The sequence below is a fragment of the Oenanthe melanoleuca genome, chromosome 10, assembly GCF_029582105.1.
Source record: "Oenanthe melanoleuca isolate GR-GAL-2019-014 chromosome 10, OMel1.0, whole genome shotgun sequence".
Classification (NCBI taxonomy): Eukaryota; Metazoa; Chordata; class Aves; order Passeriformes; family Muscicapidae; genus Oenanthe; species Oenanthe melanoleuca.
The window spans coordinates 15896967-15924813 of NC_079344.1; the positions used below are offsets into that span (position 1 = coordinate 15896967).

The 27847-nt window shown below is 38.6% G+C and overlaps 1 protein-coding gene across 2 annotated transcripts; it reads left to right on the forward strand.

Annotated features, from left to right (window-relative positions):
- Window positions 1-1495: 1495 nt before the first annotated feature.
- Window positions 1496-27303, forward strand: RAB8B (RAB8B, member RAS oncogene family). Of its 2 annotated transcripts, XR_008841329.1 has the most exons (9): window positions 1496-1693; window positions 16917-16977; window positions 17987-18047; window positions 19258-19335; window positions 19737-19826; window positions 20628-20693; window positions 22731-22781; window positions 23247-25664; window positions 26120-27303. XR_008841329.1 is itself a non-coding variant. In XM_056499999.1 (8 exons), exons 1-8 carry the CDS (start codon window positions 1570-1572, stop codon window positions 23337-23339), a joined length of 624 nt encoding a protein of 207 aa, XP_056355974.1. In that variant the 5' UTR covers window positions 1496-1569; the 3' UTR covers window positions 23340-27303. The 2 variants fall into 2 exon arrangements, 1 of the variants encoding a protein (XP_056355974.1); XM_056499999.1 differs by having other exon boundaries at window positions 23247-27303.
- Window positions 27304-27847: the final 544 nt, after the last annotated feature.

Here is a 27847-nt window from a genome sequence, read left to right on the forward strand (position 1 = left end):
AAAAAAAAAGAACTGACAACTCCCCCTATCCTTGTTTTGCAGCTTTCATTCTTTCATTCTCCTCTATCACATGGTATCCTAGTCTTTCAGAGGTCTCAATCAATTATTATAAATAAGAAAAATAATTTTTTTAACGTGAATTATGATGAAGCATATAAATGTATATATATAAAATTAGATGTTAATCCAATAAACTGGAAGTTAGATTAGCATTCATGACAAGCTCTTACTGAATTCACCTTGTACAGACTTTTACATCACATTGTTCAATGGATTTTTCATTATTTGTTACCACAAATGTATGGGCTGGGAATACCACCAAACTGAGACCCTTAATGGGGAAAATTTGTATAATTCTAGGAGCAGAATAATACCTTTTGCTTTTTCAAGGATTATAATGGCTGGATGGTATTTGTTTGGCAAGATTCCTCAGTGCACAAATAGAGCAGTAGCCAGGCTTAGTCCCATTTCATCCCATCAAATTGTTATTTAATGTAATGAGATGTTTTTTGTGTAGGAGACAAACCATCTAAGAGAGAACTTGGATATTCAAAACAAATTTTGTTTGATTCTCTATAGACCAGAACGTAAATATTTGCCTAGTTAACACACAAAAAAAAAGGGAAAAAAAACAAAAGTGAGAAGGGACCTTTTACAGTAGGCTGAGTTATGACTAATAGAAACTTTAATGAATTATTTGGGGAAATATTTTACCTCTTTTTATAGTGTTAGAGAGTTCTGCTTATAGCTTGTCTGAAGGATACAATTTTTAAATTAAATTAAAGCAGTAAGTCCTTGTCATTTTGCAGTGTTTCAGTACTGCTATTTATTTTTATAGTGCCTTGTGACATCCTATGGAGAATAATAATTAATGAATACATAATGAGGCTGCCTCACACCAAGAGATTATTAGTGGAAAAAAAAAGATGGGGGAAAGCATTTCAAACGTTTTAGAGTAGATATCTTGTTGTAGAATATCCCCGTTTACAGTGTTACGTGAGACAGCGCGAAAATAACTTTGCATGGCGCGCACAAGTTTCTGAGCTGACATGCCCAGGGCAACATGTAAACTTCTGACGTCACACATTAGACTCACTTGTTGGCGACGTGAGAGTATGGTGCCATTATTTAACAGAACTACACGAGTTTCCTCACAACTCCTGCTAGGCTCGAGAGAGAATTGAGCCCCGTGGGACCGCGCACCCACAGCTCCGGCCCAACCGCCCGCAGTGAGGGCCGGGCCCGGCGGGGGCTGAGGCGGGCCGGGCCCGCTCAGCTCAGCTCTGCTCAGCTCGGCACGGCACAGCACAGTACAGCCCCGGCCGGGCCCGCCCTGCACAGCACAGCACAGTACAGCCCCGGCCGGGCCCGCCCTGCACAGCACAGCACAGCACGGCATAGCCCCGGCCGGGCCCGCCCAGCACAGCACGGCCCCGTCGGGCCCGGCGGTTCCGGCGCCGTGACGCGCCCCGGGCCCGCCTCCGCCCGCCCGTCCCGCCGGAGTCCCGCCCTCCTTCCGTCCCGCGTTCGCCCCCTCCTGCTGCGGCGGCGAGCCGAGCTCAGGCGAAGATGGCGAAGACTTACGACTATCTGTTCAAGCTGCTGCTGATCGGGGATTCGGGCGTGGGCAAGACCTGCCTGCTCTTCCGCTTCAGCGAGGACGCCTTCAACACCACGTTCATCTCCACCATCGGTGAGGGGGCCGCGCCCACGGCCGGGCGCCGCCATCCCGGCGGGAGAGGGATCCTGCCCGGGGCCGAGCGGGGAGGAAGGGAGAGGAAGGAGAGAAGGGCGGGGGGCGCCGCCCGTCTCGCCGCCCGGGCTCGGGGCTGCGGTCGGGCCGTGCCCGGCCCCGTGCGGCACCAGGGCCCGGGGCAGCGGGATTGTCCGGCGGGGAAGGTGCTGCGGCCCTGGCGGGGCCCGCAGGGTCCGGGCTGTTCCTGCAGCGGCGCCGGCCCTGCGCTGCCCGGCCGCAGCAACAGTTGTGCCGGGCCGGGCCGGGCCGGGCCGCGCCGCCGCCGCTGTGGAGCCGCAGCCGCTTCCCGGAGCGATCGGAGCCCGCGCCGAGCCCGCGGCGCTGCCGCCTCCGGCAGAACGGCGGCTGCTCGGGCTCTCCCGTTGTGGGGGGCTCGTTTCAGGTGCACATTTTCAGAAAGTGGTGGAGGGCAGGGGTTGCTCTCGCTTCCTGTGGCTTGTGCCGAGCTGCGCAGTGACAGTGACTGAACGCTCTCAGTTCTTCCTCCACACTTCTAACGCATATGTGTACTCACATTTTGGAGATTTGAAGTAGTTTCCTACGAGCTCCTCAGTCGACTATAGAAGCTCCTTAGCGACTAGGTGGAGTTTTGTCCAAAATTTGAAAAGGGGTTTGTTTCTAAGCTTCCCTAACCTTTTTAAATGACAGTGAGGTGTGATATATCAAAACAGGTTGTTGTGACTTATTTTTTTGTAAGATTTGTCAGTTTTAAAATACTCTGCTGAAATAAACATAAGCAAAATTTTCAAGGCCTTCACTGAGATAGAGTTGAGTTGAATTGAAACTACAGTGCGGCAGGACTTGAGACTTGGCTACTTGTAGCTGAGGTCACTTTTAAAGTGAAGTACACCGTTTAGGGGCTGGAGGGGAAAAGTGCAGTGGAGATTAATAGTATTTAGGAGGGCAAAACTAATACTGAGTTAAAAAAATAACACTAAGAGAATGAGTATAGTCTCTTGAAAAGAAAGTTCTTTAAAGGTAAGGTGAAATAGTGTGTAATTTCAGACATTTTTTTGTGCAGAACTTGGTGCACAAGGAAGAAACAATCTTTTTTTAGGCCCGTGTGATTGACTGAATTAGATGTGGTGTCATTTCTAATTCTTTAAGAAGAGTTTTTCTTCATTTTTCTGGCACGTTTCTTTTCTCTCTGCAACCGTTTTCAAAATGCTGTATCAGTAACACCAGCTGATTAAGGCCTGAGTAGTATTTTACCTTAACAGGTATTATTATGTACCTCTCATAGAGTAAAAGGCTTAATAAACATTAATAAATGCTGTATCATTTAAAAAAAAAAAAGCCTACTTTGGTACTGTGCTACTTCTTTGTATTTCTAAAGAGATAGCTAACATAAATGGGTGTGTCTGTCTTCCAACCATTTTCTTGATGTTTCTTGAACGGCTTAGCTCCTTGATAGATTTTTTTTTTTCTCACCTGATTCACTTTGAAGTCTTGAGGACTGTGAATATGCTGTTGTCTTTTCTTACTTTATCCAGTAAATACAGGATTTGTTCTCATTTCCTTCCTTTATATTTGCTTCTGCAAGGGCCTTATTTTCAAAACAAGTCAGCTTGAAGAAACTTAATAACTGAGTTGTACTTTTAATTCTATAGGTAATAGTTGTGATTTCACAGTTACTTCTTATAGTTCCAGTCCCTTTTTATTTTTTAGCAAAGGACCTCCAAACAGGAAAGTTGACGATGCAGGAAATAGTGAAACTGTTCATAAAAGTGCTGACCTATGCATGAATAAAAATACTTGGAGTTTTTTCAGTTTTCCTCTCTTACTGCTTGTATTACTTGTAGGTCTATCACATGGCTGTAATCTATTCTTGAAGATGTGCTTGCATGCCCTTTCTGTCTTTTAAGGGCTTCTCAAATCTAGTTGATTTTACAGTCATAATCGGTCCACCTGATGAGCTTGGGGGAATTCCATTTTTAACAATTCTGCTTTTTTTTCCGTGACTGATAAGTCATAATTAATCTTGGTGTGGAGGGAGGTGCAGGGATGCAGCACTTTTCCCAATCAAGCTGCCCTGCCAGTTCAAGTTTTAAGGTCCCTAGATTAGCATTCCTCATTGAGTACACGGAGTTTTCCTGGAGTATGAGCTGCCAGGCTGTTTGGTTTGTATGTTCTCTGTGAAGTGCATTCTGCAGTAGTATGACACTTAAAATGTATTGATTTGTGATATTATGTGCCCTCAATTTTGCTCTGGTGTGTCTCTACTAACAAGATCAGACTTGGTTTTACTGTAGAAGTCCAAGAAGGCATATGTTTGAGATATATTGGCATCAAATGTTGTTTTACCCTATGTACTTACATGCTGCTTGTGAGTGAGGCAACTATGGTGGGGTTAAATTTTTGACAATTTCAACTTTTTTCTTACATTTTAGGTCCAGAAGTTAAAACAGTCTCTGTTGCCATGATGAAAGGGGCCCACATCACATCCAAGTACAGATAACTTCCTTATAATTTCCCATACCTATTGTTCTTTAGTAGTTTAACCAGAGTTAAACTACAGCACTCCAGTTACCAAAGCAAAGGAAACACTTTCCAAAAGGAAAAAAATTAAATAGGAGGGAGATATGGAAATACTGTTTTATTATAGAATAACTGTTTTACTTCTCCTCAAAGCACATATTAATAGAAATAGGTCAGTAATGAATTGTAGTTACTTTGTCATTGTGCATGGTATATTCGTATTATACTCTGCAGATTCCCTTCTGTTTTGCTGTCATGCAAAACGTGCCTGTGAGGCTACAACATCCATGCAGATTGCTTGGAGGTTAGGAAATGCTCTTTTAACTTTTCTCCTTGAGACTTTGGTCATGTTCATAATAATCATTGTACTGGTTCAGACAGCAGGGACTTCCAGCCTAGTGTCCTGTTGCCAACAGTTGCATAAGAAGTATGATACAAGTGCACTGAATATGTATTTATAATTCATCAGACTTATTCTCTTTTTTGGAGTGTGTTGGTGCAAGAGCCTTCATGTCTTTGTCTTCACTACCTGGCATAACTAATACCTTCAGCAGACTTTGCTGAGTTATGAGAAGTGAACCAGTGATCTTTGGGTTATTCAACGCGATGTATTTTCACTCTGTAAAAGCACAGATTGGCCTTAAGCTACTTGAGACACCACAGGTCTTTGCCCTTCAGCAGCTTTTAATTTTTTATACAGGGCTCTGTTAGAATTTCTGAAAGTGCTGGCAAGGCATAATACTGCTGTGGTCTGTAGTGAGGATCAGCTTTTCACTGTGACCACGGGATAAAACTTTTTTTTTACAACGAGGGTGTGTTATGTAAGGTTATGTTGTTTAATTTGCTTTCTGAGTGGAAACTTCTTCTTTTGCACTTCTTCTATGTTGAAAGTAAAATGCAGTTGAGTCAGCTCATTTTTATACTTTAACAACTCCTAAAGCAAAACTTGTCTTGGAATATCTGGTGCATTTTGCTAGTAGTTTCAGTGTGATACACAAGAATCAGAAGCATTAATTTAGTAGTTTCTAAGTATCTTAATTTGCTGTTCAAGTAGTGCTGTCTGGTAAGACTGGATTTGGTTTATAATTTTAAATAATAAGGTTTATTTTTTGCATTCCTTTCAGCTTTTTTGTATCAACTGGTTTCTATGATAGTAAAGTGGAATCTTTGTAGCTGATAGCATTTCTGATTTAGTACAAAGGCTTGCTGACAGAAACAAAATTTGTTGGATTTATTTTTTTAATCCAGGATGATATCAGCATTTGGCAGGAAGTTGCTCACAAGATAGTACTGTATCTGAGAGCTGAAACCATTTGTTGATTTTACAGAAGTAACTTTTCCTTAGTCTACATCTTCCAAAATAGGACACTACTCTGGCAGGCAAGCACGTGTTCACTGACCTTTGAACACTTCGATGAAAATCCTTTGTCAAGCGAAATTATCAGCTTCCCTTTTGCAGTGAAATTTCCATGTCTGTAATGTGTAATGGAAATTGTTTTAGTGTATTCAGGTCAAATCGTGCCTCATTGAATATTTCTACTCCTCTTTTTTACAGTTACTTGTTTGTATGATGGACGAAGGACTGGTTGCTGCTTTCTTGGGGTTTGGGTTTTTGTTACCCACCCTCCATTAAGCTTCAGCATTTCCTGTCCTCATTCAATAAATTTCTTTTGGGCTTCTCCAGATGGTAGGAGTGTAGAAGAAAACACATCAATAATAGATGAGCAGGGAAGGTAAGGCAGGGAAGCATCAGGAAAGCATTGTCAGGAGTACTTTATTAATGGTCATTACTACAAACAGATTGTGATCTGGACTTTGAAGTGACTGAGTTCAGTCACACTCAGGTGGCACTGTTACACCTATCTACAGAGTGGAGGTCTATATTCAAGGCTTGTAGGATCTGAGACTAGAGTATCTCTTTTAGACAGGGTTTACATGGAATAGGGAAGACAGTTTTGTGGAGGTGAATACTAAAGTGGAAGAATGATTCTATTTTTAAGGTCATTGGTGGGTGGTCAGCAAGATAATTTCCTGATGTTGAACAGGAAGTTGTAGCTGAAGGTATTGCAGATTAAAAGCATTAAGGTTTATGTGTCTTGTAACTTCAAATTTGATACTAACACCTAGCTGGTATCAAAGGACATTTAACTTTGATTTTCATCTGCTGGTGAGGTTGCATTACCTTACTGTATTCTGCAACAAGACAACAATGGAATTGAAATTGCTTGGCTTGTTTTTTTAAATTCTGCTGCAGCTTTTGTGTTGTGTCTTTTACTCTGAAGCAGTGTGACAGATGTCTGAGTGTTGATGCCTATTCCTAATTGGCAGGTGGAGATCTGTCTTGTTTATGTCTTACTGGTTATTTGAGTGACAGGAGGGCAGTTTTGAGCTGCTTTTGTGGCTTGGTTTGAATGCAGAGTTAAGAACACAGACTAAGTTTGAATAAGGGTAGGAACAAATGCCTTGGTTGATGGATACAGGCTTTGAGAGAGGTATTGAAGACACAGCTTTTGTTTTGGAGCTTTTTATGTATTTTTAGGATGGATTTCCTACTTCTTCTGTAGCAGGGCATCCTTCTAGTAGAAATACATGTTGGACTGTTTTGCTCAGAATTTAACTAAAATTCATAATAAGAATTATACATGCATTGTTTATAATGATGCCTTATTTCATGTTTTGTGGTAGAAGTTAGGTGATTTCAATTCAAAGGATATTATATTTCCTTTTTTTTTATCTTTAATTGGATGTTATGGTAGATTAAGTGTCAAGTCATTAGGCTGACTAGATATATAAAATAGCTCTGATGCTTTTCTAAAGTGGATAAATTAGCAGTAATAGTAACAACAATAAAGTTGAACAGTGTCAGGCTTTAGAATCATAGACTCAGGATATCCTGACTTGGAATGGACACACAAAGATCTTTGAGTCCAACTCCAGGCTGAACAGACAAGTGCCCTCAGCTGTTTCCCATAAGGATTCCCCTCTAGGTGCTTCACCATCCTTGTGGCCCCGCTTTGGACCCTCTCCTAATTTGTATAATTCTTTTACTGTGAGGGGACCCAAAACTTGATCCAGAGGCTTTTAGTTACCAGACTTGCGACTCAGAACTGAGGTCAGTAACTTCCTGTCCCAACAGAGGTTGCAGTGGGTTGTAATTTTAGTGCCTTTTAGAGGGTTTTTGACCTGTAATTGCATCTAATATCAGCTTAATCTTGTGGTTTGTAGTAAACTTTCCTGTTAAATGTAAGCTATGGCATTTTTTATTAGATTGTATGTAGTTTAAGGCAAGTAAAGTACTGCATGTGTCAGAAGGCTTCTCTTCTAGGGAGAACAAAGAGTTTAAGATGTGTTTCTTTTGCTGCCATTGTGCAGCCTCTTTTCCTTTGGGCACCAGAGGGAAAAAAACCCTGATGTTGAGTGTCAGTGGCATTCTCTTATATGTATGGCAACATCAAAAAACATGTCAAGCAGGCTGGTCACTAGTAGGAGTCTGGCACCACATCTGGAGATTGGGAAAAACAGGCTGAGTGTAAGAAATAGGGCAAAGCTGAAGTGTCTGTCAGCTCTGGCTCCCCTCCCCCCACACCTCCTAACAAATCCTCCTTTTTTCCACCTGCCAGAGAGCAATAGCTTTACTGTATCAAAATATCTTGTCTGTGTGGTGTGACTTCTGCTGGGATTAAAGAAAGAGTATCTGTGTCAATCCAAGCATGGAAAGGAGGAGGAAGCTACAGTCAGAGTAACTGCTTGGGAGAACTTTTCTGGCTTAGCAGAAGTGATGTAGAGAGGAGTAATTAAAACATATAAAGCAGGAAAAGATGAAGAAATTAAAGAATGAATTAAAATTAATTCATTAAAAGACCCTTGCATGATATAGGAGAAGAAAACAGCTATGTACCAGAAAGACAAGTATGGCCTTTCTTAATGAGTGAGGTGGCTGTGCCTGTTAGTATAGGTACTAAAAATCAAAAAAGACCTATTTTGTCATTCATGTAAGAAGTTAAAGCAGCCCTTCTTCTCTCGTGTCCTTAACTTCCCAAACAAACAAGCAAATGACAAACCAACACCCCCCCACATTTCCTTATCTCCATGTTAAAACGTGGGTTTAAAAAAGCCTTTGATGAAAATGATGTTTTGGGGCTGCTGAGAGTGCTGTCTGTAAAACTAACTTTAGTAACTTTAAACCTTCTGCTTTGGCTTTTTGGCCTGATTGTGTTGCCTTACTAGGAACTTTCTGCACTTTCTTCTAACAACTGTATTTCAGACTCTAACTGAAGTTTCTAGATTAGATTATTTATTTTAACAAAGATAATTCTTGCTGGATGAGACATTTTGCTCTTCTTGGATCCTTTCAGACTGAGTACTAGTTAAAGCAAAGAGCTGTCTTACTGATATTGTTGATATGTGCTTTTTCTGTTGCATTTTTGTGTTCCTGGTAATACCCATAATGTTCTCTGTCGCTTTTTCTTCCAGTGTAAACAGGTCTGTGCCCTCTAAAGTAAGCAGAGTATTTGTGCATTCCTCTAAAACTTCCAAATATTTCATCACTTCTGTCTTTACAGTGGTCATGTATAATTTATACCTACTCTGACATTATCCAATTGAAATAGTTTTTATCTCTGATGCTCTTGTAGCATCCCTGAAGCTATCAAGGAAGTGTTTGGCAGTCTGAGTTGTTGGGCTGTAGCAGCGATCACCTGTCCATACCAACTGTTCCCATGGTGTTTTCCATACTTTTGTTAAATCTGCAGCTGGTGGGGTTTTTATGTGGTGCCAGTCACAGGCATGGCTAGAATAGAAGGTATAAAGTGCATTTTTGAACTGTGACCATACAGTTGTCTGTTAGTTGTTGTCTGTTAGTAGTCACGGACTTGCCAGTTCTTGCTTTGCTTTGTGAATCCTGGGACACTCAGTGTGCTCACTTTTCATGTAGCACCTCTTCTGTTTTAAACAAACAATGTTCTGAGCCCCCAAAATCTTTATTTCCTCACTCTGAATAACCAGTTTATGTAGGCCCTGAAACTTTTAAGAGGCTTTTGAAAAAGAAGTAGCATCTCTATTTCTCACTGGCCAGATATATAGATTTATCAGGACCAAAAATTAGGGAACAAAAACCAATCCTAATCTTTTTGGCCTGTTATTATTGTCACAGCTAAAGCTTGGTATATGACTAATAAAAAATGAAATTTAAGTTGTGATGGCAAGCAGTATTGATTGCATGGGACTTTTTTAATAAGCTGTTTTTTCAAACTTTTGGATTCTTAAGACGCTAGCTTTGGACGAAGTAATTAGTTTTGTCTTTTTCCTGACAGCAATATTCAGTTAGAGTTATTTGGGTTAAAGACATAATGTTTACTACACCTTACAAACATAGCTCATTTACAGGCAAGAGATTCAGGATAATTTTTTGCTGTTTTTGGGGGTTCCACTTTGAGGTCAGGGTTTTTTTGTGGTTTGTGGTGTTTTGTTTTTGTCTTCCCTATTAATTTATGCTTTTGATAAGGACCAATCACATGTCCTCTTGTATTAAGCACTGGACTTCTGAAAGAAGAATCAAATTTTTGTATTCATAAACCACCTTCTAGATGGGGAAATCTGGTTTTCTTTCCCATTAAAGCCCATGGCAGAGGTTTTTTTCATGTTGTAGAAAGCTGTACACTGTATGTTCTGGATACCTGAGGGAAAGGAGAGCTTCAAAGCAGATGAGAGATGCACAAATCTCCCACAGCTGCATTACAAGTTGATTGAGTGTGGGATTGGGTCCCTGGGAGGTCTCTGCAGCCATTCTGTTCCATACCTAGCCCTAGCTGGAGTGTGACACAGAGCAATTCCTGCACTGCCATGGAGCTGCAGCTGGTGGGGTGGGGTGACAGCCTGCTCTAGAATCACACTGGAGCTGGGACAAGCTACTTGTGGAATACCTCTGTTACCTAAGGCTTCAGTTTAGTGCCTGGTTCAACACAGTGTGTGCTCTGCTACTCACAGGAGGAGAGATCTGGCTGGGAGTACCTGTGCTCTCAGCCTATGCCATCAGCTGTTGTTACAGATGGTGGTAAGCTGAATTATGGAACTCACACAGGTGAGTGAATTCAGAGGAGAAAAGGATTTGGTTGTGACACCTGATCCTAGCAGTGCCTCCCCCAGTTTCAGCTGTGAAACTATTACCTCAGTGCAAGTCTGTTGGGCAGTTTTAATATTTGCTGCTCTCCAGTTGTATGTTGGCTTGAAAGGAAAATGTTCTCTAAGCAACTAAGTTAATGCATTCCTCTTAGAGGCAGGCAGTCTATAAACAATCCTTAAAATAAACAAACTTTGCTGTCTGTATCAATAGTACAATTTTAATCTATTTAAAAGTTATTTTCAATGAAGCTGAGTTACCATCAAGTGTAGCTCATCTTACATTCAAAACAGAATGAGAGGTAGACCATAAGTTAGTTTCTGTGCACTTTCATAGTATCTAGACTGCAAGCTCTAAAATAAATTCTGCAAGGACTCAGTCCTTTTAAAGGTGGGCTCTTGTGACATATGATAATTTCACTCATGCCAAGTAGTATTGTTTCTAGTTATGTTGTTTTGTAATCTTGAATTTTGTATTGAGTATTTTTGGTGTTTAAAATCATGCATTTCAAAGGTTGCTCAAAGCCATCTGTAAGTTGAATTCAAAACACTGACAAGAGAGTTTCAGTGTTGAGGATGTTGCAGTGTCTCTAGGGTGACAGCACTGAAGCACTGCAGTGCAGAGTTGTGGTGGCAGAACTCAGGAGCACTGGTGTGAACAAGTGGCTGATGAGCACTGGATTCAGATCTTAGTGTGGCAATCAGATCAGGCTGTTGAGCTGTAAAAAACATGGATGTTTCAAAGGTTGGTCTAATTCTGTTGGTTATAAGTTGTATTCTGAATCCCTTGTTCTCTTTTAAGTAAAAAGTAGCTTATCTTAGGAAGGGAAGCTTAGGGTGGCAGTTGTGCTGGAGCTGACACGTGCTGGAGGAAGTGGCAGTTTGCTTGGCACCCTGAGCATTGAGCTGATCTTGATCAGAAGTCTCAAGGCCTTGGGAGCAGGAAACTGCCTTATGTTACACATGCACATGACATCCTCATTCTTTATTGCTTTACCTTCTTTAGCCATTTGTATATATTTTTGTTTTGCTGTTGTCTAAACTTCCAGAGCCTTTCTGTGTTAATAACTTCTAAGGTGCAAGACTGCTCTGTGCCTCACTGTGTGCAGCACTGGTATTGGGTTCTTTGTGTGAGTGAAGAGTTAGATGAAGAAAGGCCAGTTAACCTGAAGGAGCTTATTCAGCCCACTCAAGATTGCTAGTGGGTTGTGGATTCCAGTGAGCTGCCCAGAAAGAATAGAATACAGTTTGTCCCTTTAAGTTGTGAAAGAGTAACTAGAAGTGGTTGCACTTGTATTTAATTCTAAAATAATTAATTTTACAGCTTTTGAAAAACTGTTGACCTTTATCCTGATGTGATGTTTCATGTTAGTCTGCAGTATTTTTGAATGGGTGCAATAAAAGACTACTGCCTCTTTAATTAACCTACTGATACAAGACATTGCTGACATCATCTGAAGATTCTTTGCAGATGTTACTAGGCACTAAAGCTGAAAGTTCAAGTTCAAAATTATTAGACTTTGTTCTTTTGTGTGAGGCTGTATGACACACTGGTATGTTGCAAGGGTTCTCTACCCCACCTTTTACAGTGATCTTGACTCCTACTTTGTCTTTTTATTATTTTTACTATAATTATTTTAGGAGGATTAATTTAAGAGCAAATTTCTGAAGTTTCATTTATCTACATTTGTGGATTGACACAGTATACTGATGTAGCACAAGAAAATTTTCTCTTGAAAACCACATTAGAAAATAATTGTGTATTTAATCCAAACCCTGCAATACCTCCTGCTGAGAACAACAACAAAAAAAAGGAATAATCTCTGGGTAAGCTTGTGGGGAAAATCTGTAGGAACAAATTGATATCCCTTAGCTGTTGGATATATATGAAAAGAAAAAGTTTGTGGAGTACTGATCTGTAGGTCTGTCCGTGGAAGATGTGAAACTCTCGAGCTGTGTTCCTGTGTGTCTGGTCAGTTCTGCTGTGTGTCACCTGCTGGTGGCAGGGGTGTGTCACAGGGCCCTCAGTGCCCACAGCCCTCCGAGTGTGATGGGAGTGCCCTGGCAGCAGATGATGCTGGAGCAGCTGCTGGGGCTCAGGGGTGACAGGCTTGTGCTGGGGCAGGATGAGCAGGGTGGCAGCAGCTGTGCCACAGGAGCCTTGCTGTTTCCCAGCTCACTTCCCTTTTTTTATTTTTTTTTTTTTTTTTTTTTTTGTTGCTAAGTTAAAAATCTACTTGCTTGGTTCAAAGTTGCTTTTAATTCACTTAACCCAAGTGATTGCAGAAAACGTTTTCCTTTCTTTTTGTGTTTCTTAAGACTTTTACATGTCTTTCAGTAAAGAATTTTTAAGATGCTCTCCTTTTCCAGCTCAGCCCATTGAAAAAAATCAAAACCCCACATATAAATCAAGTTGGCTAGAAAGGACCAATGCTGTAAAGTTGGATCAAGCCTAGCTTGAAATTTGATGCATAAATTCCAAATTTCCCCATGCTGATTTGTTCAGAAGGGTAACAAGGCTTTGTACCTTGACTCCTTCCCCCATCCTCTTTATTGGGTCTATGTCCAGTGGTGGTGAGTGCCACAAAGTTATTTTTATTGTGGAATTCCATTTGAAAAAAAAGTTTTATTTTAATTTCATTCTTCCATTCTTACATCAAAGGAGTGAGGAAATATTTAGACAAATAGAAATACAGCTTCTTTAAGAGGGTGAAGCTTTTATTATATGCAAATCATGCAAAGCAGTTCCCTTTTTGTTTTAATAAACTGTGGTGCATCTTTTATGTTCTTTGATAGATGGGACTAAAATAAGGTTTTTCTAACAAGCTAATCTGCTGTTAATTTTTTTCCCAGCTTCTTTGCCAATTTTTGTGTTCACTACTTATTAAAATTACTTTGGCTTATATATTAAATAAAACCAAAAAGTAAACAAATAAAAATTCTAGTACACTGCATACTTTAAAAAAAAAATAGTATTGATTTGTTAGAAATGGAGCAATACTCTACTGGGATAGATATGCAGGCTAGTGTGTGCTGTCAGAGATTGATTTTTTATTTACATCCTGAATGGTGCTGATTTCCTGCCTGATTTCTTGCTGCAGCTGCACACATAAGGTTGTGCTGCTGCAAACTAGTGTTGAGCCACATGAAAAATTAACCTAAAATACTGGTAAATTGGGTAATAAAGGTAAAGATTAAGAGTTCTAATAATTGTCTACCAGTAGCAGGATTTTTTGTTTCAGTTTGTTTTTTTTACACTAATTTATATAAGTTTCTTTTCTGTCTGCCTTTTACTGCTTGTAGAAAGCATTCAAGAACATGACCCTTCCCAGAAGCATTTTGCTGAGTAGACTGAAGTCCCAAGAAACCTTTACCTTCAGGAATTATTTTCTGGTACAGTTGGAACAGCTTACTGGCTCCAACCAGAATACTTCTGTTTGGTTTCTTTGTGCTGTAGCATTTTCTGCAACAGCAATTTTGTTGAAAAGAAGAAACAAGACAATCTGTCCAGGAGGTGGTACTATGTAGGAAAAAAGTTGTAGTGGAGTCCTAGCTGGAACAGATACTGTAGCATGAAGAACCTGAGATATTGGCTCTGATGGCTACAGGGTTAAAATCAGGGTGAGGGGAGAACAAAAGAGTAACAGTGATGCCCTGAAACTAAAGTATCAAAATTAACTTTTTCAGCCTCCCTGCTCAGTTTGTCCTTACATTCCTGTAAGAATTGGGTCAGGCTGGTTTGTTAAAGTTCGTGGTAGAAAACCATTGGTACTAGAGCTGGAAAAGGATCTGCTCCAAATGTGCTGCTGGGCAGTCCTGGATGTTTACTACTGTAGTATTGTGAGCTCTTTCTAATATTTCACAACGTCTCTTTAAAATTATTGCATTGCAGTTTAATTATGGATAAAATCTGCCCAGATGGGTTGGAATTATAAGAAATGTAGCTGGGAAGTGGAATAGGGGAAGAGGTAGTGGCAGAAGAGCTTTGGGATATGAGATGGATATGGCTTCTTGGCTTAAACCAAAAGAGGCTAGTCCTCCTGCTTGTGACATTTGGCATGCTTGGTCAGTGACAGGCATGCCCTGAATTTTATCAGCTTTGCAATAAAATTGCTTTATTTAGCACTGCAAGGTAGACACAGCAACATACAACTCCCACAGTAAAAATTATCCTGTTAGCATTTGCACTCTTAAGAATTAATTTGAGTCTGTGGTTTCTAAAAGCTTCTAAAACTTAACTTCAGATGGACATCCAAATGTGTCAGGGCTTTTTTTCCCTACTGGCAGAACAGCATTTCATGTTGCATTTTAAAACTGCAAACTGTGTGATCCTTTGCATGCAAACTTTAATTCACAAATGACTCCTCTTTATTTGGCCTAAGTAACTTTTCCATATTCTGTATCCCAGTGTATAACTGTGCAAAAAAAGAATGGATTAGCAACAGAAATCTTCTGTCAAGAGTTAGTGTTGAGATGCTGTAGATGTTGGAGTGCTGTATATGGTGTCATTTCCATGTAGCTGTAACCAGACCATGGTTGGTGCTTAGCTGTGCAAGAGCACTTGGACGGAAGTGGTAGCACACATTCCCCAGCTTGCTGAATGTTGTAGCTCACCACTTCCTCATGCTGAGCTGAAAGAACAACAGAAACATCAGTTTCTAGTTCATTTTAACCTCCAGAAAGTTACAGTTGCAGAGGTACTTACAGCCTTTCCTTTTATATTCTTCTTATAGCTTTGAAATGCATCTTTGAGAATTTTTGTGAAGTTCATGCTAGAAATCTTAAGTTCTGAGAAGATATTTTTTGTGCAGGTCCTGACTTTTAGAAGTCATCAAAGGAGTGGTTGTGTAAGTCATTTCAGTGCTTCGAGGGAAATGAGTAACCACCAGAAACCAGTCTGTGCAAGACCTGGATTGGTGCACAGGGGAAGCTCACACTGCAGGCAGGAGTGCTTCTCAGAAAGCCACCCCTACAGGAGTCTGTCAGCTTCAGCAGCTCACAGTACAGGCAGAATTCTCTTAAATCCACAGCAGTCTCTGAATCCAGTTTTCCTGATAGTTGTTTCATAAAACTTCAGGCCAAGACACAATTGAACTTTTAAAACTGATTTAATTTGCTGTTGCCACGATAAAATGCTCTTTCCAGAGAAATCCATATATGTGCTTTATAACCTTTGTGGCCAAAACAAAATCTATTCAGAGCAAAGGTTATTTGTTTTCATACCTGAATGCAATTATCTGTGATTTCAGCAGCCGTAATTGTACCTATTTAGGAGAAAAATCTTTACAAGAAGGGAGGCTATCCTCTCCGATGTAAAATGGAAACACTTGCCAAACTTAGGTTACATAGAATAGAAATTTTTTGAAAGTGCATATAATTCTTATGTAATTTTTAGAAGTGTGAATTAATGAAAATATCTTTTTTCCTGTAAATCTACCAGTGAATCTTCTTAAATTGCAATTCTACTAGTAATCATAGTATTTTAAATTGATGCAATTAATTTTGTATGCTATTTAAGTGCTGATGTGACATTTTTGCTCATAATTTGTATTCTAACTAATGAGCTGAACTATGTATCCATGGCACATTAAGTGGCCAAAACTTGTTATTTTCAGTATATTAAAATAGTAATATAGGACAGGAGAAGAATGAAATTCAAATAACTAATGAACACTGATATTTCATATTCAGTTTCTACTGTGGTGTAGTAAAACTCCTATAGCTTCCTGTTTAATGGATGGATAAATTCTTAACGCTAGAAACAGCATTTTTCCAGTTAAGAGACCTTTGATAATTGTCAATTAAATTACATTTTAAGAAAGTTCATTTAATTTCTTCTAACTTACCCCCATCTTTTACAAACTACATCTAAGTATCAAGTAACTATTTAAGATATAGTGAAGAAAAAGTGGGTATTTATTTCCAAACCAATTAATTTGGGGGTACTGTCACAGGATTGAAAAATCTGGCAGTTGTGTGGTAGTGAGGCTTGAGCAGTCTCAATTTGACTTGTATAGTAATACAGATTTAGAGATCCAAAAGTTAAAGTAGTTGGGATTAGGCTAGTCTGTTTGCAAATCCATTTCATTCTTCTAAAACTTAAAAAGACATTATTAAGCTCTTCTGAATTAATTTTTTCAATCTTTTTAAAAAACCTATGGCTTAAAATCTGAAATTTATTTTCAAAATCAATCTGAGAACTGATGGGTACCATGTGGAAGTATAAAGGGGAAAAGAAGGGAAGTGTTTTCTTGATACTTTTTGGAGGTTCCTAGAAAATCTTAATTGTTCCCAAATGAGTATTCTTGAAAAATGAGTCTTATATCTTCTGTATTGTATTACCATTTGCTATGATGTCTGATTGCATCAAAAATCAGTTTTCAAAAGCAGATGCTTTTCTACTTGAAAACCTTTGTGTATTCTCAGCACTTCCAAGTGTGTGGAAGAAATGGCAGCTTCAGAATAGTTCTTTTGACTAAGTTTGCTCTTACTAAATTGCCAGAAGGAAACTGTACACTTCCTTTTCATTAAATGCAAAACTTAGGTGTATCTCTTTCTCTGGCAGGAATCGACTTTAAAATCAGAACAATAGAATTAGATGGAAAGAAAATCAAGCTACAAATATGGTAAGTATTCTAAAATAATTCAGGTTTTCAGTCACTTCAATTCAGTTTGAAAAAAATATACTTCACAGCTTTTGAGCTTCAGTGTACCAGAAGTTTCATACCTTTTATTCATTGACTGTTCATAAGGTTTCTGCTATTTTCTGGCTTGCCCTTGGAATGGTTCTGCTTCAGTAGCACTGGAAATAACCTATTCGCATGCAAGCATTACAACAATTTCCTATTTTATCAAAAGCTGTCCTCTTAAATGTGCTTTTAGCTTTCCTGTGTGGAGGAGAAATATTAACTCAATAGCTGTAAGCTAAAATATGCAAGCCAGTAAAATGTAATCTCTGGTACTTTGATACCTGGTTGTACTCACCAAGGCACAGGTGAGTGATAATGCTCCATTCCTTGAATGGTGGCTTAGTAGAAACTGAGTCTCCTGAGCCAGAATCCTTGTGACTAAGGAGGTGCAGTGCCAGAAGTGGCTGATAAAAATTTTTCTGTCTGTAATATAAGTTAAAAAAGCTGGGTTTTGTTAGGCCTTTGGGGTTCAGCTCTCCTGAGGTGTGAGTGGTATCCAAACACTTGGGTCTGCTGGTTCACTCACAGGCAGGTACAAAACACCAGCACTCTGAGGTGTGGTGGCTTACCTGAGCAGCCAGCTGGATGTGACAGTGCACCATCCTGAAATACTGCTGTGTGTTTTAACTTCTGTTTAACACGGGACTTGGATGCATCACAGCTTTTTTTTTTAATTACTGGAGGGCAGGCTGTGTAGTGCTGAGTTTTATTGCTTGCATGAAAACTGGAGTGGTTTTGTGCCACGTTTCTGGTGCTGCTCTAACTGCTGATATAGGGAGAGTCGCTTGGGAGTGAGGAAACTGCTGAGAGCTGAAGAAATTTGTGCAAACAGCCAAAGGCTGTTTTTCCTAATGAACAAGTATCAATGCATTGTTACTCTCTTTAATAAGACATCTCTAAGTACAGATGAGCATAAAACAAATCCTTTCTTTTCACTAAATTGTAGGGATACAGCAGGGCAGGAGAGATTCCGCACAATCACAACAGCTTACTACAGAGGAGCCATGGTGAGTGCTCACACTTCAAAAAACCTAAACACAACTAATGGAACTAGTTTGCTGTTCCTAGGTTTGTGTCCTGTAAGTCTTCCACTGAAGGACTGGATAATTGTGGCTTGAGATTAAAATGTCTGCAGATTTTAATAAAATAAGTTACCAAGCTTTAATCAGATAGGTTTGGGTTTTTTTAAATGCAAATAAAAACCCCTTTTAACACTCAAAGTATTTTAAAAATGGATAATAAATTATTTTAATATTAAAAGTATGTTTCACTGAATTGCTTTTCCTTCAGCCAGTAGAGAATGCTGTCTGGGTTAGAAAGGCAATCACTTGCAACATCTACTGTTAGGTTTTCCTCCACTGAGGGTGACTTGAAGTCAAATAATTGACTTAGAGCCTGCATCCTTTTAGTACAATGCTTGTAATAGTTCTTAATGCTATGATTTGAGATAATTTTGTTGGGACACTTAATTTTGACTTGCTGGTACTTGCTGCTTTGTATGAACAGATCTGTGACATTCACAGGCTGTGGGTCCAAATAACCACTGTTACAGAACACAGGGAGAAATAATAATGGTGGTGGCTCTGTATCAGAGCTCTCTGGTGCTTTAAAAGGCTTTGGCAGTGACCTGGTCTTCTCCTCAGTCCATGGCCAAGGACTTCTGTTTGTCCTATGAGGAATGATTGGAAAGGCCTTAGGAAATGGAGGTGAACTTTGGAATCTGTCCTCAATGCAGTGGCTCTGTGGTTTCCCATGCTTTGCTGACTGTTGAGATCCCATGCCAGTGTATGTACAGAACTGTTGGAATGAGCTAAAGCTTCTGAGAGAGCCACAGGGATGAAAGTGTCTGCTGGCCCCAGCAGATTGGAGCTGACAGATTTGATATTCTGGACTGCTTAAAGCTGGTGTATCTAAATGTGATTTCAGCCATAGAGTTCTGGTTGCTGGTGTAGTAGAATTTCTAAATTTGCCCTGACTATAGGCTAATAATTAAAAGCTTTGGGTAGGTGGTGTATTTGACCTCTAAAAGTAGCAAAAAATGTTAAGTAGTAATATTTTGGGTAAATTCCAAGCCATGGCATAATGCCTTGAGAAAAAACTTATTCACCTATAATCCTATGTTGAATTTTTTTGGAACTTTAATTAAAACTACATCATACATCAAAAGTCAGCCAATAGTACTAGCTCATCTAACTAGACTTTCCTAACTTTATTTAGGGAATTATGCTGGTGTATGACATCACAAATGAAAAGTCTTTTGACAACATAAAAAATTGGATAAGAAACATTGAGGAGGTAAGTGCTTTGTTCCATCTTGTGATTTCCCTGGGACAAATAAAAATCAAGTATTACTCACTTCCTGTGCAGTAGCCAGCATATATGGCCATGCACCACTTACAAGTGTGCACTGTTACATTTCCAGAATAGTCAAATGCCTGTGCATGTGTGCAACCTACTACAGAGCTCATGGCACACATTTGATCTATTACAGTACATGGGCAAATGTAATCTAGGAGTACTTATTCCAGCCTATTTTAATTGCTTGTTTCAAGAGTCAGTTTTTCTCAGTAATGCCTTCACATTAGATAATTTCTGTAAAATAAAATAATCCTTTGTGGAAGAGTTTGACACACAAGTTTCTATTCAACAATGATGCACTTTGTTCCTGAGAGATTGCTTGCTTTTTCTTCTTCCAGCATGCCTCTTCAGATGTAGAAAGAATGATCTTGGGTAACAAATGTGATATGAATGAAAAAAGACAAGTCTCAAAAGAAAAAGGAGAGAAGGTAAGATTTGGAAACTCACCCTGTTTAGAAGCCTACTTCTTCTAGGATTCTAGCTTCTGGATATTTTGTATGTTTTAGGCATGTGGGAGAGAATGGGTCTCATATCTCTTGTTTCAGAAACTTTTATATGTATAGGATGTCAGGTTTGGGGTTTTTTGTTTTTAAATAGCACTTAACTGTTTTCAGGTTTGAATAAACTTAATGGTACTGTTGTCTTGAGGGCAAGATCCTGTGAAGAATGTTGACCTTTGCTATTGCATGAAGTACTCTAGATCTCAATATAAAGTTTTCTGTGGAGTTTGACTCCATTGTACTCAATTCACCGTGGTGGTTACTTATTCTTGTTACAAGTGTTGTTACTAAAGCTTAAGTAATTAATTAGTTGTTTTACAAAACAAACAAGTGAGGGAGAATACTACAAAATCTGTCATGTACAGCTGAAGTAATCTAGCTGTTGGTAACACAGCTTATGGGATGATTGTATTGCAGTCATCTGATCACAATCCCTATCAATAAAGATTCTACATTAATGTTCTTTTAGAGCCTAAATAAGTATTTTGGTGAGAAATTAATATTTTGTTTTGTTTTGTTTTGACTTTATGTGAGAGTATAATGAGTTCTAATACTTTGTCTAATTGTCTTTAATGTTCTTACAAAAGATAGAAGTGAAGCTTGCTTATTTTGGTTTTTGAAGCTTGTTATAGCATACAGTGTCTATTGTAGTCTGAACCTATTGTGAACCTATGTATGAAACATTACTTTTACTAAGGAACTTCTAAAAAACTTTGACCTCTCTTCCAGTTAGCAATTGATTATGGAATCAAATTTTTGGAGACAAGTGCAAAATCCAGCATAAATGTGGAAGAGGTAAGAGATGGGTGCTACACTTAGGTGTTTCTTGAATCACATCTGTGGAGGTACATTCCATGATCTGCTGGGCTTTCTCACCTCACCTGGGATCTGAAGTCCCAGCTGTGCTCCTGGGTCTACTGCTACAATCCAGCTGTTTCTGGTTTTCTGGTAGTGTCTGGAATTGTTTTAAAAATTGGTTGTTAACAGAGTGGTTTACTATTACTGCAGCAAGCATTTGCTTTAGATGTCTGTGCCTTGCTACTTAAATTTCAAGTCCTTTTGGATAACAAATAGGTTTAATTTTAGAGCAGTGCCTTGTGCAGGAAATGGATTCTTTACTTTCAGGATAACATGCTGCTGTGTCACGGAACCTTCAGATTACTACTAAATACATGCTGTGCAGATGAGGCTGAGAATTTGTGTATTAACCTGGAACACCAGGTCATAAGCTCAGTTAGAGGAGGAAGAAGACTCAAAATACTATTTATAGATTTGTAATCTGTTTTCCTGCAAATAAATTTTGTGCTGAACCCACAAAATCTCTATGAGAGCTTAAGGAAATAGGATCAGAAGGAAGAGCCACCCAAGTCCAGTCTGTCTTTCTATAAATCACTTGTGTCATCTCAGGGAGGGTGGGGGGAGGATCTAAGTTGTATGAGAAGTGTGGACAAAAAGAAACTGTATCAAAAGCCAGTTAAATGAAGATTTATTCATCCAACAACGTGGACTTGTGTTGTCCTTATACCTAATAAATTAAAAGTCTTTCTATGGGATACCCTTTAAAAGTCCTGCAAATACCTACTTAATTCAGCTCATGTACCTGACAAATCAACTATAAACTGAAGACATTGTTACTTTACAATAACAAGAGGGATGTTGTGCCAGCCAGGTGTGATTTTTTTTCTGATTTCAGGGTGATTGTTTTACAGGGTAAAGTTAGAATGGAATGATCTGCATCATGCTGCCCCTGGACTAGCCTGACCCAATTTTCACAGTGTCCTTGTGATTCTTAGAGCAGACACTGGAAGGGGGACCTTGAGAAGTCAATGCCAGAGTGGATACCTGAGTTCCTCTGGAGGCTTGACTTGCTTCTGTCATGGCATGGCAATTTCATTTTAACCCCTGCATGTCATGAAATGCACAACAGCTGTTTGTGCTTACTCCAAAATGTTTGGCTCTGAATATTTTTTTAATTGTCACATGAATAGTGAAGAAAGCACTGAAAATGCAGCTGGTGTAGGCATTTGGCAATCACTAATGATTTAGTTTACAATTGTGATATTCTTAGAATCAGAAGTTAATTTATTTGCTGTGATTTATTTGCATTAAATGAGTGTCTGTCTTTGGCTATATTCCAAACAGAATGAGAGGGAAAGTGTTGATACTTCCTACATTCTGGAACTGTTCTTTGATTATTAGGATCTCCAGATAGCCTAAAGTCTTGCTTTTTCCTGCTCCTGGAGAATTGCAGTATTTTCCCGTTACAGAAGTTTCTTTGCTCCTTCATACATTGAAATCTGGGATGCTGAGATTTGCCAGAGTAATTATTCATGGGTTTTTGTTTTTAATAGAGATACTGGAAGCCTTATAGAATAGCCTTATAGATAGTCCAGGAGTAAAACTTTTGGAGGACAGAAAGCAAGCTAACCTTCATGTGAATTCCCAGGCTTGCCTTTCTCAAAGTTCTCTGGGTTCCTAATTGTGATGCATAGTTCAGTTTGGGAGTGAAATAAGAATAGGATTAGTATATGCAGCCTTGACTTCAGCTGATTTTTCTTTCTCCCCCCAGAGGTATGCACTGGGAAGATCTGTTCACTTGCTTCAGAGATTGGCAAGATGGAGACTAAAAATAGTTTTTTCTTCTAAAGCATGTTTAGTAAAGTTCTAAATATACAGATATTGTATGTAGAGTGTCTTGCAACTCAAAGTGCTTCTAGTAGCCCACAGAACACTGTATTGTTAATGTGTCTGGCTACTCCAAGTTTATCATGTCCTTAAGGTGTCTTGTGACTAACTCTTGTTTGTTTTTTCTTTATTTCCACTCCTCACCAGGCGTTTTTCACACTTGCACGAGACATTATGACAAAGCTCAACAGAAAAATGGTTTGTATTTCCAATTAGCACACAAAACTAGATACAGTGATAGGACAGCTATTATAATACTGAGTAGTAGCCCTGCCAAAAAACTCTTGGGGATTACATTAGTTACTATATCAAATTTAAGCAAACAGTGATTTATCATGCTTTATTACACATCAGTGCATAACTGTTTGTTATTTTGCATGAACTTTAACATTGGGCAGCCTGAAACTGATGTGTTGTTCCAAAATGCAACAGTGTGATCAGTGTTTTAGTATGTCTTCAGCTAATTCTTGAGATCTGGACTGCTATGTAAATGTTTATTTTTTTACCAAGTGATTAACAAAGTCTGAATAACTGAGGAGCTCAAGTTGCATCAGATATTTACTCTGGTTTTTGCCTTGCAAGTGGAGGAAGTGGGGAGGGAGACCAGGGAAACTTGAGGTAATATTTTCTGCATTTTATGATGTTGCCACTCTTCTCTTTCAGAATGACAACAGTTCGTCGGGGGCAGGTGGGCCAGTAAAAATAACAGAAAATCGATCTAAGAAGAGCAGCTTCTTTCGATGCACGCTACTTTGATGAACTTCTAATGATAAGACTGCAGCACACTTAGAACCTTTTCTGCTTCTTTGAAAGCACAGGGACACAAAGCCTCAGAAATAATACCACTAAGCTGCTGCTGAGAGCTCCATTGAACGTAGACTGCGATACACAAATACCAAGTGGATTTTGCTCACTAAGCCTACTGACCTGTCAGGCTCTTCTTTCTCAGATATGGAAGCTATGAAGTGGAGACACAAATGCAAGATTTAACTCATTTTCCTTTTTTACTTTCTGTTTTATTGCCTGTTGCAAAAGCTGCTATGTTTCTTTTAACTTTGCACATCCATATTGGCCTCTTACTGCCTGTTACAGCACAATCTTACATTTGTACTTGCTCAGTCTGACTTGTAAATAAGATTCTTAGCAGATTTGTGCACACTTTTCTTTATCTTTTTAAACAAATTTATTTTCAAGCAGAAGAGCCAGGAGAAAAATTAAGTCTCATTTCCATGATTTTCTATGCTGTATACTTGTGGCCATGCAGTATGGATGTTGTTGCTCTCGTGATGAGAACTACTGTAACAATTGGCATTTAACAATTTGTACAGATTTTGTCTCTTAGATGCACAAATCTGTTTATGCAGAAGCTGTGGCTTCTATTCGGAATGTAGTATGTTGCTTTTCTTTTTTTACCAGACTTAGCAAAGTTGTGTTCTGAATTGCCAGTCTGATTCACAGATGCACCTTTCAGTTATTTGAATAAACACAGTGTCTTTCCTCGCTTCCCTTTGTTAGCTCAGACTGTCTGCTCCTTTTTTTGTTTCTGATGAGGAAGTATGTTCTGGATTTGAAATCATCACCACAAATTGGCCTTGTCACTAACACTTAAGTGGCTTGTGGAAGCTGAATGCATGAGTTTTGAGTAACCTCTTTGTGGATTCACTTGTTCAGAAATGACTACTTCTAAAGGTGACTTCCATTTTTACTCTTAATTCTAAGGATAGTTTGTTAAGATTGGCACTAAGGAAGCCTCGCATTAGGGCTATAATGTCCTTCTAGTTACACAGTTAATGCTGAATGTGTGTCTTTGGTCTGCTCAAGCAGTTGTTTTTTCATCAAAAACTGGTTCAGTGACCTAAACTGTTAGAAGCAGAGGTAAAACATAGTTGCCTTTTTTACTTAACTGAGCATTGTATAACCTAGTCTTTGTTCTACTACTTTTTTATTGTCTTCTGAAAAATTTCCTAAATGAGCAATTAAAACAGGTGCTTTAGTTCTGTTGGTGTGCCAAACATTGTAAGCTTTAACTACAAGTTTGTGTCCAGCATGTTTGCTGTTAGGGGATGGGTGTGTTCTGTCATTGTCAAAGACAAGTCTGACGTGCTTGCTTTTGCTTCAGTTTGTTGTCTGGTGTGCTAAACAGTGGGTTAGTTGTTACCACAGATAACCATTTTGTTATTAGGTACTGAATTTGTCATCTCTGGCTCTGTTTGAAACAGTTTGAAAGCAAACAGGGCCAATAGCGTAGATGTAAAGTTTTTGATTTTAAAAGGTTTAACCTTAGTAGCTGGTTCCATAAAGTTTTAGGTGGTTATCAGCCTGTTCTCACATGCAGCTTAACAGAAGCAGTTCTTGTACTAGATGGTGGATCTCATAAACTACTGTTGCTGCACTAGAACAGAGAAATGTTAATGGCAACAAGATCTAGCGAAAAAACAAAGCAACCCTAACTGCTCTGTGGTCTACTCTTGATATTCTTCTTGGACAGGCTAAAGCAGTTATGTTTTCTGTATGGTTAAAAAAAAGCTTCTATACAGAAAGTGTTGTGACACCAATTATGAATGTTGTTTATTTTCAGTAATTTACCTCTGACTTACCTGGTGTCATAATACTTTGATTTTTATCTCAGGGGTTGTCTGCAAACCAAAACTGACATGTTCTGTGTTTGGCACTGTTTACAAAATGCTTTGTATTGTTTTTCCTGTCTTTCCTGTGTGGTTAAATATTCATTCAATATTAGTCTCCATGAACTTCCCTTTGAAAGAGCCTGTAAGTAGTAGAGTCTATGAAGTGCTTCTTGAAGCAGCAGCAAATTGGGGTATCTGCTCTGTATGGGGGAGGGTGGGAGGGAGAAAAGAACTTGCTATTTTCTTACATTTAGCTGTGCTAAACTGTACATAAATGTGAGGTAAGACCATAGGAAATTCACTTTATGCATGAGAAAGTAATGCAGTAAATATTTCACTTTGCTGATTATTCATGTACAGTTCCTCTTTTTCTATTTGTAGAAGAATTTAATGCAATTTTGTTGTCATCTGCTGAAACTGAAGAATTCTAATTTCATGTGATCTTATGAATAAGGTAAAATGCAGATTTCTTTCTTTATGTCTTTGCCCCCACCCCACTTCTCCAGCAGTATTAAATGGCTGAGTGGCTGCACTTCATCAGTGTGCTAACTTTTGGTCAGAGAGACCTTTCTGTGTACGGTCTGCCCTGTCAGACGTGGAAAAATGTGCTTTATCTTAGCATGCAAATCAGCTGTATGTTTTACTGGGGTATTTTAGCTATGGTTTCCTCTAGACAAGTGGGTGATGATTATGGTATGTTCTGCCTACACATCAGATGCTGGGTATTGCAGGCTTTTCTAGTATCACTATGATTGTTTTATGCAGTCTCTGTTGTTACTATAGAATCTTAAGTTTTGAAGGACTCTTAACTATACCTCAGTCAACTAGTTAGTACTCTAATGCCAATTAGAATTAAAGTCATATACTTATTATTGATTTAGCAGCAAATGTATTTCTGTTTTCTTCCAGAAATTGCCATTAACCTTTCAGGAAGGCAGACATTTTTTGGTGTATTTCAATAAAACAAAAACACTGCTTTTGCTTTGGAGTTTTAGAACTTTCCCTCAGCCACATGCCTGTGCACTGTATCTTGACCAATATTTTTCTAAATGTTTTAAAAAAAAGCCAAATGAAAAACAAATTCAGTGCTTTGGAATTTTAGCTTTCAGTCTGTGCTCAGCAAAACATGCACAAGAACTTTTTGTTGAGTGTATATAGAATATGTTATTGACTTACCTGGGAGTTCTAGTATTGCTAAAGTTTAAACCACTCATGAAACCTAATGCAGCTCACTTTTCTCTTTGGGGGACAGTCTCAAAAATGCTGATTGACTTTTCAGAACTGTAGTTCTTTTTACAGAAAATATTTCCCATTGTGACTTTCTCATACTAGTGTGCTGAAGTTAAGTGAATTATGTGGATCATTTTCACAACTGAATAAAGAAGTCTTGAATGTACATATGACATTAAAATATTGTGAAAGCATAATGATTTGAAAGTCCATCAATAATATGTAAAATGCATAAATGTATTATTTGTGAAGATGCATCTGTTGTTTGGTTACCTATTAATGTAACAGAATTTTTGCAATGTTAAAAACTTGTTAAGGATTGGTCTGTAGGTGAGATGTAGGTATGGGTCTTTTTTCTCCTCTGTTCATTGAACTGCTTATACCATTTTCACTCTTATAAATAAAACTTGTATTTCTTTCTTCCAAAAAAAAAGCAGAATTTACATTGATTTTTCTTGTTTCTGGTGAATTTCAATATTTCAGTGCATTCCTATGGCCTTACAAACATTTTTGCAAATAAAACTTCAATTACCATTATTTTAATGCTATATAGCTACTAAATTCAGAATAAAAAATATAGTCCTTGAGAAAATGCCTAATTTTGAAATAGAAGTGTTCTGCTGTGTGTGCTTAAGCACATTTTACCTCTGGTATAAAGGTGTAATGTGAAAAGCTCCTGCAGACAAAAGTGGACTTGTCATGTGGTTAACTGGTAAACCTAATCATTAAATGTGTATTGATGTATATAGACAAAAAAACAAACCCAGCTCCCAAGAAAACCTTCATAGTCCAATAGTTTTATTATTTCATGTGAATTTTTTTTACAATGTGTGTCTCAAATAAAAGTTACATAATGAAAAGCACTTCGGAGTATTCTGTATGAAATATTCCATGTAGTTTTTGTACAGTTGGCATTTCCAATCTACTTTTGACACATTTGTTGTGGAAAGATGTCCAGCTGAGTTGTATCTGTAAAGCTTAGTTTAACTAGTGATAAACCTCAAGGGTTTTTGTCTGTCTTTGCTTGTTCCTAAACTTCACTGTTCTTTAGAGTTGTCCAGAAAAAGACTTTATTTCTGTAGTGTTTGCTTAAATCTTATTATTTTGATGACCTTCAGTTTCCTAAGAAAGCATTTTTCCAGACATTTAGTGTCATAAAATGCCCTTTTAAAGTAACTTCTAAGGAATGCCTGTAAAGGTAACATGAGACACAATTTCCAATTTCATTAAGGACCATCTACTGACTTAAGCATGTTAATATTCTCCTTTTTTGTTGTTGCTTTACATCAGCATTATGTGAAAGGTATGACTCTGAAATAGCCTGGAGCACAAATACCATTGCATCAGTATAGCAAATACTGTTTGTCTAGTGTCCTTCAACACTGAGGGATTTGGCAAGTGCTTGTT

Bases quoted from the DNA above. Each gene is read 5' to 3' on its own strand.
- RAB8B (XM_056499999.1), top strand. From the start codon at position 1,570: ATGGCGAAGACTTACGACTATCTGTTCAAGCTGCTGCTGATCGGGGAT. The intron at 16,978-17,986 runs GTAAGTATTCTA...ACTAAATTGTAG, and splicing joins AAAATCAAGCTACAAATATG to GGATACAGCAGGGCAGGAGA. The intron at 20,694-22,730 runs GTAAGAGATGGG...ACTCCTCACCAG, and splicing joins CCAGCATAAATGTGGAAGAG to GCGTTTTTCACACTTGCACG.